Source organism: Muntiacus reevesi, chromosome 1 (assembly GCF_963930625.1).
Source record: "Muntiacus reevesi chromosome 1, mMunRee1.1, whole genome shotgun sequence".
NCBI classification, from domain to species: Eukaryota; Metazoa; Chordata; class Mammalia; order Artiodactyla; family Cervidae; genus Muntiacus; species Muntiacus reevesi.
The window spans coordinates 111636771-111653120 of NC_089249.1; the positions used below are offsets into that span (position 1 = coordinate 111636771).

The 16350-nt window shown below is 36.8% G+C and overlaps 1 protein-coding gene across 4 annotated transcripts in view; it reads left to right on the top strand.

Annotated features, from left to right (window-relative positions):
* EVI5 (ecotropic viral integration site 5) overlaps window positions 1-16350 on the top strand; it is a 223122-nt gene that overhangs the window by 49089 nt on the left and 157683 nt on the right. For all 4 annotated transcript variants that reach the window (XM_065908661.1, XM_065908652.1, XM_065908670.1 and 1 more), the window contains exon 2: window positions 8170-8399. In XM_065908661.1, coding sequence (XP_065764733.1) covers window positions 8251-8399 — 149 coding nt within the window. In that variant the 5' untranslated portion in view covers window positions 8170-8250. The remainder of the gene's footprint in view (window positions 1-8169; window positions 8400-16350) is intronic.

Below are 16350 nucleotides of genomic sequence, written 5' to 3' on the forward strand. Positions count from 1 at the left end.
CGTCATCTGGGCCTCGGGTATTTGGGTTGAATATTGACTGCTTCATACTCAGTTCTCTCACTTACTTGGGTCAACGTGGCATAGGTATGCCATTTACTCACAGTATCTGGGAGCTCTCCTGCGTTTGACCACACAGTGTAGATGATGGTGTTAATCCATTCCATGAGGGTGTGCATTTGTTTAGGCGCCCCTTGCATTAATTGCCTAGCATTCTGCTAGGCAGAGTGAAACCTTTGTTTCAATGAGGGGGTGAGTGGTTATAGATGCCCGCCATTCTATTTCGTCCCCAGAACTCAGGATACCACCCACCCCTGTGTCTCAGAGTTGCAGGAGCCAAGTTACCATGGTTTCTCTTGCTTTTGCTGGAACTGCGTACCCAGGTCTACCAACTCCGCCTGAGTCTGTGGCTGATAATGTTGTGAACAGTCACGTTGGGGCGGTTGAAGATGCCCCGCTGAGCCACAGGCTGCTTGTACTTCAGTTTCTGCTCTACAGCAGGCCTCGCTGCCAAGTGAGGAGCTGCAGTCTCACAGCCTTCATCATCGTCCTCAGTCTCATGTTCATCATCACCGTCACTTAACCGCCTCGTATTGGGGATGTAACTGCTGTTATAGCCACTGCTGTTGCAAGATGTAAATCCAAGGGTCAGTGCTACAGGCCAAGGGAATATCGCTAAAGATGCACTGCACGTAGGATATAAGGTGAAAGATCCTGAAGAGGTGGAATGTGGGGAGACAGCAAATTGGCCAAGATGGCATGTTCAGGCTTTCTCACCCCACGTTTTGTGAACAGACCATGTAACAGCTGAAATCATTTGTAGACCACGCATGTGTATCACGAGGTACTCATGTGGTCATGAGCTACTTTGTGCAGTACATCTGTGTGAGCTTTACCATGAAAGTCGGGGCTGGTGCTGCTGCACTGATGTTACACTGGAGCGGCATCATGGTTATGTTATATGAGATTATGTTATGGCTATGACATGGCTACGCTATGGTTTTATTGTGGCTGCTGCTACAGCTACTGCATCAGCCAGGAGAGCCTGAACATGGCATCTTGGCCAATTTGCTCTCTCCGCACACTACTTTCCAAGTGGTTGCACCAATTTACATTCTGACCAACAGTATACTAGGGTTTCCTTTTCTCTACAACCTCTCTAGCATTTATTATTTGTGGACTTTAAAAAAAAAATTAACTCAATTATCTAAATAATATTAAAAAATTTTTTTGGCCATGCTGCATGGGGAATCTTAACTGTTGGACTGCCAGGGAAGTCCCTGCTTGTAGAGTTTTTGATGATATGTCTCATTGAGGTTTTGATTGCATTTCCCTGGTCATTAATGATGCTGATCATCTTATCATGTGCTTGTTAGCCATCTGTATGACTTCTTTGGAGAAATGTCTAATCAGATTTTTGGCCCGTTTTTTGACTGGGTTCGATTTGTTTTTGGTGGCCAGGCATGGAGTTGTATGAGTTACTTGTGTATTTTGGATATTAACCTGTTCTTGGTTGCAACAGTTGCAAATATTTTCTCCCATTTCGTAGGTTGGCTTTTTTATTTTCTCAGTGACTTTTGTTTAATTTTGCTTTTATTTCTTTTGCCTTAGGAGACTGCCCCAAGAAAATATTACTATGATTTATGTCAGAAAGTGTTCTGCATTTGTTTCTTCTAGAAATTTTATGGTTTGAAGTCTTCTATTTAGGTCTTTAAAGCATTTTGTGTTTATTTTTGTGTATGGTGTGAAGGAATGTTCTAAACTCATTGTTTGGCACATAGCTGTTCAGTTTTCCCAGGACCGCTGTTAAGAAACTGTCTTTTCTCGGTTGTGTATACTTTGTCATGAATTAATTGATCATAGGTGTATGGGTTCATTTCTGGGCGCTCTCTTCTGTTCCATTGATCTTTGTGTCTGTTTTTCTGTCAGCACCACTCTGTTTTGATTACTGTGCATATAGCTGTGTTCTTGCTTATTAAGACAATTCATGAAAAGAGTAGTCTCGTTGACCTATTACATTCTTTTTGGTGACAATATGAAAATATATGAAATAATATTTTTATTTCTTAAGGAACCTTTAATGTCTAAATGGTTAGTAATCTAACAATATAAAGATAATATGACACAGGTACCACAGGGTTGGGGGTTAAATTATGCAATACCAAGTATCTGAGTGTAAGCACGAAGCGTTTAGTAAATATTAACTGTTATTACTTTACTAATAAATGCTAAAGTATTCAATTCAGTTGTCTCTCAGTATCTGCAGGGGATTAATTCCAGGACTGTGTGAATACCAAAATTTGGGTATCAGTGACACAGTATTTGCATATAACCTACACATATCTCTGAATACTTTAAATCATATCTCGGTAACTTATAATACCTAATAAAATGTAAATGGTGTGTACATATAGTTATCAAAGAATGCAAATTCAGTTTTTTGCTTTTTGTAATTTTTTTGGAATTTTTTTTTTCCCGTCTATATTTTCTATCCTTGGTTGGTTGAATTGGTGGAAGTGGGACCAGCATTTACAGAGGACTGATCCTAAGGATGAAAATACCATAGAAATGGAGAGAAAAGTAAGAACACAGTTACAAACACCTTAAAGAATGAATACTGTTTGGAAATAGCATTTCTCAAAATGTTTGCCTATAATGGTGGAAAAAAGGATTTATGGGCAGTTAAGATTGGAAAGTACATTCCTTTACCTTCTATCTTGACAGTAATATAGTAATATATTTCCTACCTGCACAGTAATACAGTTCAGTCTCTGAGAAGTTGAATAATAAAAAAAAATGTCATCTAATCTATCGGACTGCTTTAAGCAATACGGTTCACCACATAGCTTGGAAAATCTCTTCCTAAATAAAGCATCTGGAAATCCAAAAATATTTTTAAATGCAAAATTGTATTTCCAAGAAGGTAAGGGAAGTACCCCAGACGAAAAACAGTCAGAAACTGGAAACCAGATGGCCTTCAAACCCACCTATGTATTGTATAAATTATTTGCTTTTTTGAATAATCAATAAAAAGCTGGAGTAGCTATGTTAATTTCAGACAAAGCAGACTTGAGAAGGAAAGTTTCCAGACATTATGTATTGATAAAGAGGTCAAATCTCCAAAAAGGCATAGTTCATGAGGCAAAAGCTGATAGAATGTCAAGGAGAAATAGACACATTCATCATTATGGTTGGAGTCTTCAGCACCTGTTTTTCAGTAATTTAGATACAGCAGGTAGAAAGTCAGTAAGGATACAGGTGAACAATACCATCAGTCAACTATATTTAATGATGTTTATATGATAACCACCGAGTATACGTTCTTTTCTGGCCTCCATGTATCAGTCATCAGGATGCACTATATTCTGGGTCATATGATTCAGCACACCTGAACATGTGCTGTCAGACCACAATGGAATTAAGTTAGAAATAATAGAAAGATAGCTGGAAAATGAAAATATTTAGAGATTAAAAAACACACTTCTAAATAACCCATGGATCCAAAAAAATGTCCAAAGAAAATTTTTAAATATTTTGAACTAAAGCAAAATGAAAAGTAGCAGAAGCTGTATTAGAGGTTAGTTTAGAGCATTTGAATGTATTTTGAAACAGAAGAGAGATGCAAAATGAGTATTCTAATCTTCCAGCTTAGAGAACCAGAGGAAAAAAGGGATATAAACCTTAAGCAAGTGGAAGAAAAGAAATTAAAGTTAGAGCATGAGTAAGTAAAACTGAAGACAGAGAAAAATCAACAAAACTATTAATAAAAGTTGGTTCTTTGAAAAGATTGATAAACTTCTAGCCAGGCTAACAAAGACCAAAAGAGAGAAAGACAAAAGGAATGAAAGTTGTAAATTTCTTCATTTCATTTAATTGTGATAAACTGCTGACTCTTGAACAAGATGGTAGTTAAGGGCACTGACCCTCATTCAGTTGAAAATCCATGTATGACTACTGTTCTACCTCTGTATTCATGGTTCTGCATCCTTGGATTTAGACAACCACAGATCTGGGTAGTACATACTTGCTGCAAAAGACTTGCGTTTTAAGTGGACCCACTCCCTGGTGGCTCAGATGGTAAAGTATCTGCCTGCAGTGTAGGAGACTGGAGTTTAATCCCTGAGTCAGGAAGATTCCCTAGAGAAAGAAATGGCAACCCACGCCAGTATTCTTGCCTGGAGAATTTCATGGACAGAAGAACCTGGTGGGCCAGAGTCCTTGGGTTGCAGAGTCAGACACGACTGAGCAAGTAACGCATAGACATACACAGTACAAACCCATATTGTTCAGGAGTCAGCTGTACATAACAAAAGTTTACCATTTTAAGCATTTTTAAAGTGTACAGCTCAGTGGCTTTAAGTACATTCACTTTGTTATGCAACCATCATCTCTATCCACCTCTAGAGAACCCATTAAACTTCCCATTCCCCACTTCCCTGGCAGCCACCATTCTGCATTCCGCCTCTATGAATCTGAGTGCTCTTAGGTACCTCTATAAGTGGAATCATAGAATATTTGTCATTTCGTGACTTGCTTATTTCACTTGGTGGCTCAGATGGTAAAGCGTCTGCCCACAGTGCGGGAAACCGGGTTCGATTCCTGGGTCGGGAGGATCCCCTGGAGAAGGAAATGGCAACCCACTCCACTACTCTTGCCTGGAAAATCCCATAGATGGAGGATCCTGGTAGGCTGCAGTCCATGGGGTTGCAAAGAGTCGGACACGACTGAGCGATACAACTATTTCACTTGAAATAATATCTTCAGGGTTCATTCATGTAGCATATGTCAGAATTTTTTTTTAAGACTGAATAATAATTCATTGCCATTTAAAAAATCCATTCCTCCATTAATGATCATTTGAATTGCTTCTGCCATTTGAATATTGTGAATAATGCTGCTATGAACTTGGGTGTATAAAAATCTCATTTAGTTCCTGCTTTGAATCCTTTTGGGTACATTCCCAGAAGTGAAATTGCAGTATTATATAATAATTCCATGTTCACTTTTTTGAGGAATCATCATACTCGTTTCTGGGCATCCCAGGTGACTCTGTGGTAAAGAACCCGCCTGCCAATACAGGAGACACAGGAGATGCAAGTTTGATCTCTGAGTTGGGAAGATACCCTGGAGGAGAACATGGCAACCCACTCTAGTATTCTTGCCTGGAGAATTCCATGGACAGAAGAGCCTGATGGACTATAGTCCATGGGGTCTCAAAGAGTCAGACATGACTTAGCAACTGAGCAAACAAACAGAGTATTTTCACTGCCATGAAAGTCCTCTGTTCTCTGCCTGTTTGTCCCTTCCCTTGCCCAACTCCTGATCTTTTTATTGTCTCCACAGTTTTTTCTTTTCCAGAATGTTATATAGTTGGAATTAAACATTATGTAAAACTTTTCGGATCGACTAAGCCCTTTTAAAATTGAGATATAATTCACATACCATAGAATTCTCTCCTTTAAAGTGTTCAGTGGCATTTAGTGTATTCACAAGTCGTGTAACTGTCAGTGCAATCCAATCCCAGAGCATTTTCATCACTCTGGGAAGAACTGTACCCATTAGTAGTCATTTTCCGTACCCCCTCCTTCAATCTCTCCATGTCACTAAACTACTTTCTCTCTCTTGGTTTGCTTCGTTTATTTAAGTGGAATCATACGCTGTGTGGCCTTTTGTGCCTGATTACTAAACCTTTTGAGTGATGGCTTTAATCTTTTCAAAGTATGTTCATGTTTAAAAATAAATGCATAACACCTCTGTGAGGTAGACAGGAACTTTGTGACAAACTTTGTGACATAATTGCATTGTCAGGTTTATTGTGTCTTCATGACACAGTTTAACATAAGATGAGGGAAAGAGGTTTGGAGGTGGCAGGGTAGAGATTTGGAAAAGTAGAGTTAAAGAAAAAATAGGACATGATGATGTATGAGAAATAACTCAGTCCTGTGGGATTTCTACAACCATGAGTATTAAGCTTTATTAAAGTGGAACTGCAATTAATACTACAATTAGATTTAAGAATTTAAAATGCTAAAGATGGGTTGTTGAGCCTTCAGTAGTTATAGACTGAATTTCATTTTACCAACGTTGAAAGGATATCAGGATTGTGTTCTTGGTTATTCCAAACTCTTTAAATGGAAGCCTGTTGCTACAGTATGTAGAAGGGGTATGATAAATTTATTTTAAAAAATAAATTAAAGCAAATAATACACGTCTTTTGCCTTTGCTACAGTTAGCTGGAGTAGAGAACTTTTATATAAGGGAAGTGTAAATCTTTCTTTCTTTAAAAATTATTTCCATATGTATTTTAAAATTGAAGTATAGTTGACTTACAGTATTTCAGGTGTATATAAAAGTGATCCAGTTATATATATATATTCTTTTTTAGATTCTTTTCCATAATAAGTTATTATAAGATATTGAATATAGTTCACTGTGCTGCTATACAGTAGGTCCTTGTTGTAGGTATTAATTCTTAAAAGTTGTTAATTATATTTGAAATTAATAGTAAAAGATAACATTTTTCTGTAAATTTTACATGTTAGGTTTTCTGTTTTACAGTATAGTGTGCTTTGAGAATGCAAACTAGTGCTATCCTCACAATTGAATTTGTATTTGTAACTATGTAGAAAAGATCAATAGGATAACAAACCACAAGAGGCTGTCTTGTTGACTGCAATGGCTCTTACCATTTCCTGGTACAGAGGAAGTTCTGGCTAAATTATTTGGTTCCTATATGATCTTTTACCCTAATAAACTGTGTTGCAAATCTATTCATTGGTGAGGACTGTTTGTTTGCCTGGAAGCCTAAAGATCTGCTCCATACTTCTTTTCCTTGATTCCCCTACTTCATCATGCTTGTCTTTCTTGGGGGTTTTTCCTCAACAAGAAGAACTCCCTCATCCCATTCCAAGGGAAGTAAGTTCTAAAATAGAAAAGTTATTGGAAATGAAAATTAGAGGTAGGTCATGTATCTGTTGATGAAGTGAGAAGGCAAGACTGGGGCAACCTATGAGGAGAGAGTAGTATCTGCTAAGATAGTCTGGGTGGCCTTTTTATTGGTGTATATATATATATATATATATATATATATATGTTGATGTTTTAATTTATATGTGTATAAATTGCTATATGAAACCAAGGTTAGCTGAGAACATCTACATAGAAAATAGTTTGTAGTGTTTTGATCATTTACCTTTTGTGTAAAATTTTAGATTTGTATGCACATCTGCTTAAGACACTGGCATGATTTATGAAGCATATATCAGTTATATAGTTATATACAGTTATATAGTTCATTGAATCTTGCAGATGGAAAGGATTTAGGATTTGAAAGGATTTTCTGGTCCTGGTTGCCCACCTAAAGCAGATATTCATCTTCAGTCAACTGTTGACTTTTGACTCTTATAATTGATTCTTAGTTGTAGCCCTTGGCAGAGAATGTCTACTCTTTCTAAGCATCCTATTCTATTTCTGACTAGTTCTGTTTGAAAATTGTACCCTGAAACTCTCTTACTCTATTAACTCAAAACATTTGTCATAATTTTGTTCCTCTAGAACTAAATCCTCTTCTAAGAAAACACTCATAGTAGTTTGAAGGTTTATTATGAATCTCATTTAATCTTATTTATGCTAAGCTTAGTTTTTGTTGAATTGTTGGTCATGCTATAGGATTTCCCTATCCTGATCACCTAATGGACATTTTTTGGTTCCTTGGCTTTCAACTGTTTTTGACTACAACCCAAATGAAGAATGTATTTCATATTCCAACTCAACCTATCCACATATACATACATGAAGTATGTAGTTTTAATACATATATGTAACTGAGGCAGAAATTTTGTGACAACGTATCTTTACACTGACACTTTTTGCTCCTTTTCATTTCTAAAAAATGCTGGTGTTACCTGTGAAATTTATTTTATCACTTCCTGATGGATTTCAGCCTGTAGTTTGGAAATCACTGTTTTAATTTGTGCATTCTACAGAACTGAAATACGGAGTTTCCAAAAGCTGTATGTTAGAACAGTCATTGCTAAAGCAGGTGTTACCTTTATTAACTCAAAGAAAATATTCTGATTGCTGGTTTTCAAATAAAACTAATGAGGATTATCAAATTCTTGGTAATGCATAAAGTAAAACTGAAATATATATAACTTTTATTTTTATACTTAGGTGGCGACAGACAAGGTTGCAGAAAAGTTGAGTTCTACTCTCTCATGGGTGAAGAACACAGTGTCACATACAGTCAGCCAGATGGCCAGTCAGGTGGCAAGTCCATCTGCTTCCTTACACACTACATCCTCGTCTACCACACTGTCAACGCCAGCCCTTTCACCATCTTCACCGTCACAGTTGAGTCCAGACGACTTAGAACTCCTGGCTAAACTGGAGGAACAAAATAGGTAAGTGAGGTTGCTTGGGTTGTCTTTCTTTAATTGTCGTACGCACTTGACCATTCATATATGTATGCATGCCATAATCAAAATTTTAAATATTAAGAATGTTTAGGGGAGTTCCCTGATAGCGCAGGGTTAGGATTCTGGGGTTTTACTGCCATGGCCTTGGTTCATTCCCTGATCAGGAAACTGAAATCCTGCAAGCCATGTTGAGGGGCCAAAACAAGTTTAGTTTTTTTTTAATCAGAGTTAATTAACAGAAATTTTCAAGAATTTTTTTTGGAGGAGTTGGTCTTAAAACTAAAATTCGACTAAAATTTTCTTCAGACTTGGATAGCTGTAGACTTGTTTACTTAATATAGCAGATTGCCTAAATTCTTCCTGAATGGTTCTTTAGGGCATCAGCTATAAAAAGAGTTACTGAAAGAGAATCCTTTTATGTTCAGTCAAAATAAGGATAATTGCAGAGGTAATTTCTAACAACTCTTATGATATGTAATTGACATAATAAAGTACACATACTTAAGGTATACAATTTGATAAGTTTAGACATAAGTATATACCTGTGAAATTATCACCAAAATCAGGAAAATGAACATATCTGTTATCTGCCTTTGTATCTCCAGATAGCCACTGCTCTGCTTTTGGTCATTGTAGATTGGTTTGCATTTTCTATAGTTTTATAGAAATCAAATCATACAGTATATACTCTATTTTAATGGGTTATTTCATTATTCTCAAAATGAATTGTTTTGAGATTCATATGTGTTGTAATACATATGAATAGTTCATTTCTTTTTATTGCTTAGTAGTATTCCACTCCAGTACTCTTGCCTGGAAAATCCCATGGACGGAGGAGCCTGGTAGGCTGCAGTCCATGGGGTCGCTAAGAGTCGGACACAACTGAGTGACTTCACTTTCACTTTTCACTTCCATGAAGTGGAGAAGGAAATGGCAGCCCACTCCAGTGTTCTTGCCTGGTGAATCCCAGGGACAGAGGAGCCTGGTGGGCTGCTGTCTAAGGGGTCGCACAGAGTCGGACACAATTGAAGTGCCTTAGCAGCAGCAGCAGCAGCAGCAGCAGCATTCCATTGTATGGATATATCACAGCTTACCTACTCACCTGTTGTGAAATGCTATAAACTTTTGTGTACAAGCCTTTGTATCAGTTTATGCTTTTATTTCTCCTGGGTAAATACCTAGGAATGGAATGGCTGGTTTATATGGCAGAAGTATATTTAATTGTCAAACTGCTTTCCAAAGGACCTATAGTTTTTCACATTCTCATCATCAGTGTATGAACATTGCTGCTCTTCTCAGCCTTACCAACATTTGGTATAGTCAGTCTTTTTAATTTTAGCTGTTCTTATGGATATTTGTATCTTGTGGTTTTAATTGCATTTCCCTGTTGGTGTTGAGCACATTTTTTATGTGCTAATTTGCCATTGATAAATCATCTTTGATTAAATGTCTGTTCCAAATTTTGCCCATTAAAAAAATTAGATTATTTGCTTTCTTACTGTGTTTTAAGAGTTTTTTACATAGTTTGGGTACAAGTCCTTTTTCCATAGATAAGCTTTTCAAATGTTTTTGTATTTGTTGAAAAAACTGTCCTTTTTCCTCTTAATTACTTTTGCACTTCTGTCAAAAATCAGTTGTCTGTGTATGTATGTTTCATGGCTCTTTTTCTGTTCCATTAATTAATTTTTGTACTTTAATGCTAGTATGACACTATTGAATATTATAGCTTTATAAGAAGTCTTGAAATCAGATAGTGTTGTCTTTGTTCTTTGACTGTTTTTGCTCCTTATCATGCCTTTGTGAATTTTATGTCAAGTAACTTGTACAAAAACACTTGCTGAGATTTTGATTAGAATAGTGTTGAATTCCTACCAATGGTGGCTTCCACCCATAAACACATTATGTTTTTCTTTTACTTACTACTTGTGCATGGTACTGTTTTTGTAAATTTAATTTCTGATTGTTCATTGTCAGCATGTAGAAATACAGTCATTTTTCTTTTATCATTCATGTATTCTGTTGCCTTGATAAATTCACTTGTTCTGGTAGATTTTTTTTTGTTTTTTTTTAGATTCCATTAGATTTTCTATATAGATGAGCATGTGGTCCATGAATAAAAGCACATTTGCATCTTTACAATATGGATGCCCTTTATAGCTTTTTCTTGCCTTATTGTAACTGGCTAGTACTTCCAGTACAAATTTGAATATATATAACGAACAGATAGCCTTGTCATTAACAGGAAAGTTTAAAATTAAAATTACTTTAATTAAAAATTAAAGAGACACTTGCTCCTTGGCAGAAAAGCTATGACCAACCTAGACAGCATATTAAAAAGCAGAGACATTACTTTGCCGACAAAGATCCGTCTAGTCAAAGGTATGGTTTTTCCATTAGTCATGTGTGGATGTGAGAGTTGGACTGTAAAGAAAGCTGAGCGCCAAAGAACTGATGCTTTTGAGCTGTGATGTTAGAAGACTTTTGAGAGTCCATTGGACAGCAAGGAGATCCAACCTGTCTATCCTAAAGGAAATCAGTCTTGAATATTCATTGGAAGGGCTGATGCTGAAGCTGAAGCTCCAATACTTTGGCCACCTGATGCAAAGAACTGACTCATTTGAAAAGACCCTGATGCTGGGCAAGATTGAGGGCAGGAGGAGAAGGGGATGACAGAGGATGAGATATTTGGATGGCATCACCGACTTGATGGACATGAACTTGAGCAAGCTCCGGGAGTTGGTGATGGACAGGGAAGCCTGGCGCGCTGCAGTCCATGGGGTTGCAAAGAATCAGACATGATTGAGTGACTGAACTGAACTGAACTGAAGGGGGCAGCATTAAGAATGAGTAAATTGTAGGTTTCTATAGATGACTTTTTATCAGATTGAAGAAGTTCCTGTTTCTCATTTGTTAAGAGTTTATAAGAAATAGATGTTGCATTATGTCAAATAGTTTCCCTGAATCTATCGAAATGATCAATTGTTTCCTTCTTTTAATTTGACAGATTACTTTTTTTTTTTTTTACGTTAAACCCCACTTAGTCATTATCCATTGTCATTGTAGGATATTGTTGGATTTGATGAGCTAAAATTGTTTTTGGGATTTTTGCATCTGTATTCAGGAGGAAGTTCACAGTCTGTAGTTGTTATCTAATGTCTTTGGGTTTTGTTTGTAATGTCTTATGTCCTTGTAATATTTTTGTGATCTTTCCTCTTTTCTCATTTAAGTGTTTAATGTTATGCGTTTCTCCTGAAGCTCTGCTTTTGCAGGATCCCTTTAAGTTTTATAGTTCTGAGTATAGTCTGTTTTGATACATGTTTTATGTGCACTTGGAAAGACTGTATATTCAGCTGTTATTTGGTAGCATATTCTATAAATGTTAATTGGTTCAAATTGATTGATGGTGTTGTTCAAGTCTACTGTATCTTTTCTGGTTTTCTGTTTACTTGTTGTATCAGATATTGAGAGAAGGGTATTGAAACCTCGAACTATAATCGTGATTTATTTCTCTTTAAATTTTATCAGTCTTTGTTTCATATAATATGAAGTTATATTGTATATATAAACATTTAGAATTGGTCCATCCTGTTGTCAAAATGCCTTCATTATTCCTAGTAATAACTTTGTTTGCTTTAGAAATCTACTTTATCTCATATAGTCATTGTAACTTTTGAATAGTGTTAGAAGTTTATATACTTTTCTGTTTTTTACTTTTATTCTGTTTTTATCTTTACAGTTAGGCAGTTAAACAATATATAGTGGCTCTTGCTTTTTAAAATAGTCTGACAGTCTTTACCTTTTAATTATGGTAGTTAGATCACTTTTACTGTGACATAATTTTATTTCTTGCTTACATTTATGTTCATCTCAAACTTTAGGCTGAGTACATTTTTATTGCACACTTCTTAATTTCTGGACCAGTGACCAGCCTCTGCAGGATAAACCAGACTCATGCCAAATGGGAAATGGATATAGAGGAAATATATCTTAAAACATCTACTAGGGAGTTATATACATAACTTCAACTTACATTTTATTGGCCAAAGAAAATCATATACTCACTTCTTATGCAGTGAAATTGAGATTAGAATCTTCTTGCAGGGCTGGGTCTAAGAAAGTTTATGCTTATTATTGTATCAGAACCCTTTGCCAATATTTTTATTGTATTGCTCTTGTGCTTTTAATTATTCACTTACCATAAAAATCCACCCTTTTAAAATGTACAATTTAGTAGTTTTTAGTATACTCACAGAGTTGTGTAAACATTACCATTATCCAATTTCAGAATGTTTTTATGATTCCCAAAAGAAACCTTGTATCCGTTAGTCTCCCCTTTTCACCCTCCTTCTTGGTAACCACTAATCTACTGTTTCCATGGATTTGCTTATTCTGGCCATTTCATTGGTAGTCTTTTGTGACTAGCTTCTTTTACTAAACACAGTGTTTTCCAGATTTTGAGTAAAATAGATCATTTACATTTAATGTAATTATTGATATGGTTATGTTTATGTTTGTCATCTTTTATTTTTACTGTTCTTTATCTTAGTATTTCTGCCTTTTGAGTGAATGAAATATTGTTTATTATTCTGTTTTATCTTTTGTTAATTTATTATTTATAACTGTTATTTTGCTGGTTGCTTTAGGATTCATAGTGTATATCCTTAACTAACTTACATACTATACCTTCAAGAGATCTCATACCACTTCACATGTAGTATAAAAACTGAAAAAAAAAAAAAAAACAGAAAACTGAGAATAGTACATTTCCGTTTCTCTTCTCTGGTCCTTTGTGCTAGTTTTGTCATGCATTTTGCTTTTGTACATTGTTTTTTGTTAAAAATTATTTGTTTTTAAATTTTTGACTGTGCTGGGTCTTCATTGTTGCATGCAAGCTTTCTCTAGTTGTGGCAAGTGGAGGGTACTCTCTTGTAGTGCGTGGGCTTCTCATTGCAGTGGTTTCTCTTGTTTTGGTGAAGGAAATGATAACCCTCTCCAGTATTCTTGCCTGAAGAATTCCATGGACAGAGGAGCCTGGCAGGCTATATACAGTCCATGGGGTTGCAAAGAGTTGGACATGACTGAGCAGCTATCACTCACACTCACTCACTCTTGTTTTGGAGCACAGGCTCTAGGCCATGCGTGTTTAATGATTGGAGTGTGCAGGCCATAGAGTGTGGGCTCAGTAGTTGTGAGGCACAGGCTTAGTTGCCCTGAAGCATGTGGTGTCTCCCTAGACCAGGATTTGAACTGGTGTTCCCTCTGTCGCAGGGCAGATTCTTAACCACTGGACCACCAGGGAAAGCCACTTTTGTGTATGTTTTAAACCCCATGCTACACTGTTACTTTTTGCTTCAATAGTCACTTACCTTTTAAATGAGATTGATAAGGAAAAAATTTATATTTTTCTATATAAATTTATGTTTGCTTATATAGCTTCCATTTCTGGTGTTTTTTGGTTCTTTCATTTTAGCTCCAGATTTCGAACTGATAGAATTTTCCTTCTGCATGGAGGACTTCCTTGAATGTTTCATGTAGTATGGGCTGCTCCTATATGTCTGAGTCTTCTTTTTGCCTTTGATTTTTAAAAATATTTTCTCTGAGTAAAAGACTCTACGTTGACAGGGTTTTTTTAAAATTATTTTTGTAATAATGTGTCATTGACTTCACTTTTGCATTGTTTACATCAGGAAATAGGATGCAATATCTTTGTTTCTGTATGTATAATGTGTCTTTTTTCCTTTCTGTCTCCTTTTAAGATTTTTTCTTTATTCCTGGTTTTAAGTAGTTTGATTCTAAAGTGCCTAATTGTAGTTTTCTTCCTATTTCTTACTTGTGAGTTTTATTGAATTTCTTGTAGACTTACAATTTTCCTCAAATTTGAAAACTTTTCCATCATTTCTTCAAAATTTTTTTGTTCTTTTCTTTCCTCCTCCTCAGTGACTAGTTACACAGATATTAGGCCACTTGAAGTTGTTCCATAGCTCATTAATATTGTGTTCATTTTTTGGAAAATTTTTATTGCTTTGTATTCAGGTTCTATATATTGTAATCTACCATATCTGATTTGCCATTCATCCTATCCAGTGTGAGTGGTGTTTGTATGTCTCTACTTAACTTTTGAACATACAGAATTACAGACTTAATACCTTTTAATGGCCTTATCTGGTAGTTCTAACATTTCTGTCAATATCATTTTCAGTTCAGTTCAGTTTAGTCACTCAGTCGTGTCCGACTCTTTGCGACCCCATGGACTGCAGCACGCCAGGACACCCTGTCCATCACCAACTCCCAGAGTCTACCCAAATTCATGTCCATTGAGTCGGTGATGCTATCAAACCATCTCATCTTCAGTTTGCTTTTGATTAATTGTTTTTTCTTCTTGTTAGTTACATTTTTCTGTTTCTTTGTGTGCCTGATAATATTAGATTGGATGTCTCACATTGTGAATTTTACCTTGTTTGGTTTGGCTGTTTTCCTATAAAGATTTTTGAGCTTTGCCCAAGAATGCAGTTAAGTTACTTGGAAAGAATTTGCTCTTGAGTGACTTGCTAGGTGGTTCAGTGGTAAGAGAATTCACCTGCCATTGAAGGAGATGCTGGTTCGATCCCTGGGTTGGGAAGATCCACTGGAGAAGGAAATAACAACCCATACTCCAATATTCTTGCCTGGGAAGTCCCTTGGACAGAAGAGCCTGGTGAGCTATGGCCCATAGAGTTGCAAAGAATTGGACACAACTGAGTGACTGAGCACGCATGAACATGCAGAAATACTAGCCTAGGGCTATTATTCCCTCCTCCCGAAGCATGACCTTTTTGTGTACTTTACACAGTATATCTTGAAACAGATTCTTCAGTCTAACCCATGGGGACAGTTACTGTTCTTGGCCCTGTGTGAATGGTAGCTTTTATCGCTAGCCTTGGGTACTTTACTTACATACATATGCTGATCAGTACACAGCTGAATACTTAATGGGTACCCTCTGTCAGTCTCTGAAGATCTTGTTTGTATACTTAACTTTCTGGTATTCTGTTCCTTGGACTCTCGCTACCTTGGTCTCCTCATGCCCTCAGCTCTATCCATTCAGTTGAGAAGGTTCACTAGGTTCTGTTGATTTCCCCTGCCCAAGCCAGGATCTGGAAACTCTCTCAAGACAGGTAAGATGGCAATTATAGGACTTACCTCACTTAACTCCTGCGTTTCAGTAATAGCTGTTCATTGTTGCCTGTTGTCCAGAGTCTTTTAAAAAAAGAAACATTGTTCTCATATAGTTGATGTATCTTGTCCAGTATTTGTTGGTTGTTTCTTCAGTTTAGTCACTCAGTCATGTCTGACTCTTTGCGACCCCATGAATCGCAGCATGCCAGGCCTCCCTGTCCATCACAAACTCCTGGAGTTTACTCAAACTCATGCCCATTGAGTTGGTGATGCCATCCAGCCATCTCATCCTCTGTCATCCCCTTCTCCTCCTGCCCCCAATCCCTCCCAGCATCAGGGTGTTTTCAAATGAGTCAGCTCTTTGCATGAGGTGGCCAAAGTATTGGAATTTCAGCTTTAGCATCAGTCCTTCCAGTGAACACCCAGGACTTATCTCCTTCAGGATGGACTGGTTGGATCTCCTTGCAGTCCAAGGGACTCTCAAGAGTCTTCTGCAACACCACAGTTCAAAAGCATCAATTTTTCGGGGCTCAGCTTTCTTCATAGTCCAACTCTCACATACTGGAAAAACCATAGCCTTGACCAGACAGACCTTTGTTGGCAAAGTAATGTCTCTGCTTTTTAATATGCTGTCTAGGTTGGTCATAACTTTCCTTCCAAGGAGTAAGCGTCTTTTAATTTCATGGCTGCAGTCACCATCTGCAGTGATTTTGAAGCCCGCAAAAATTAAGTCTGACACTGTTTCTACTGTCTCCCCATCGATTTCCCATGAGGTGATGGG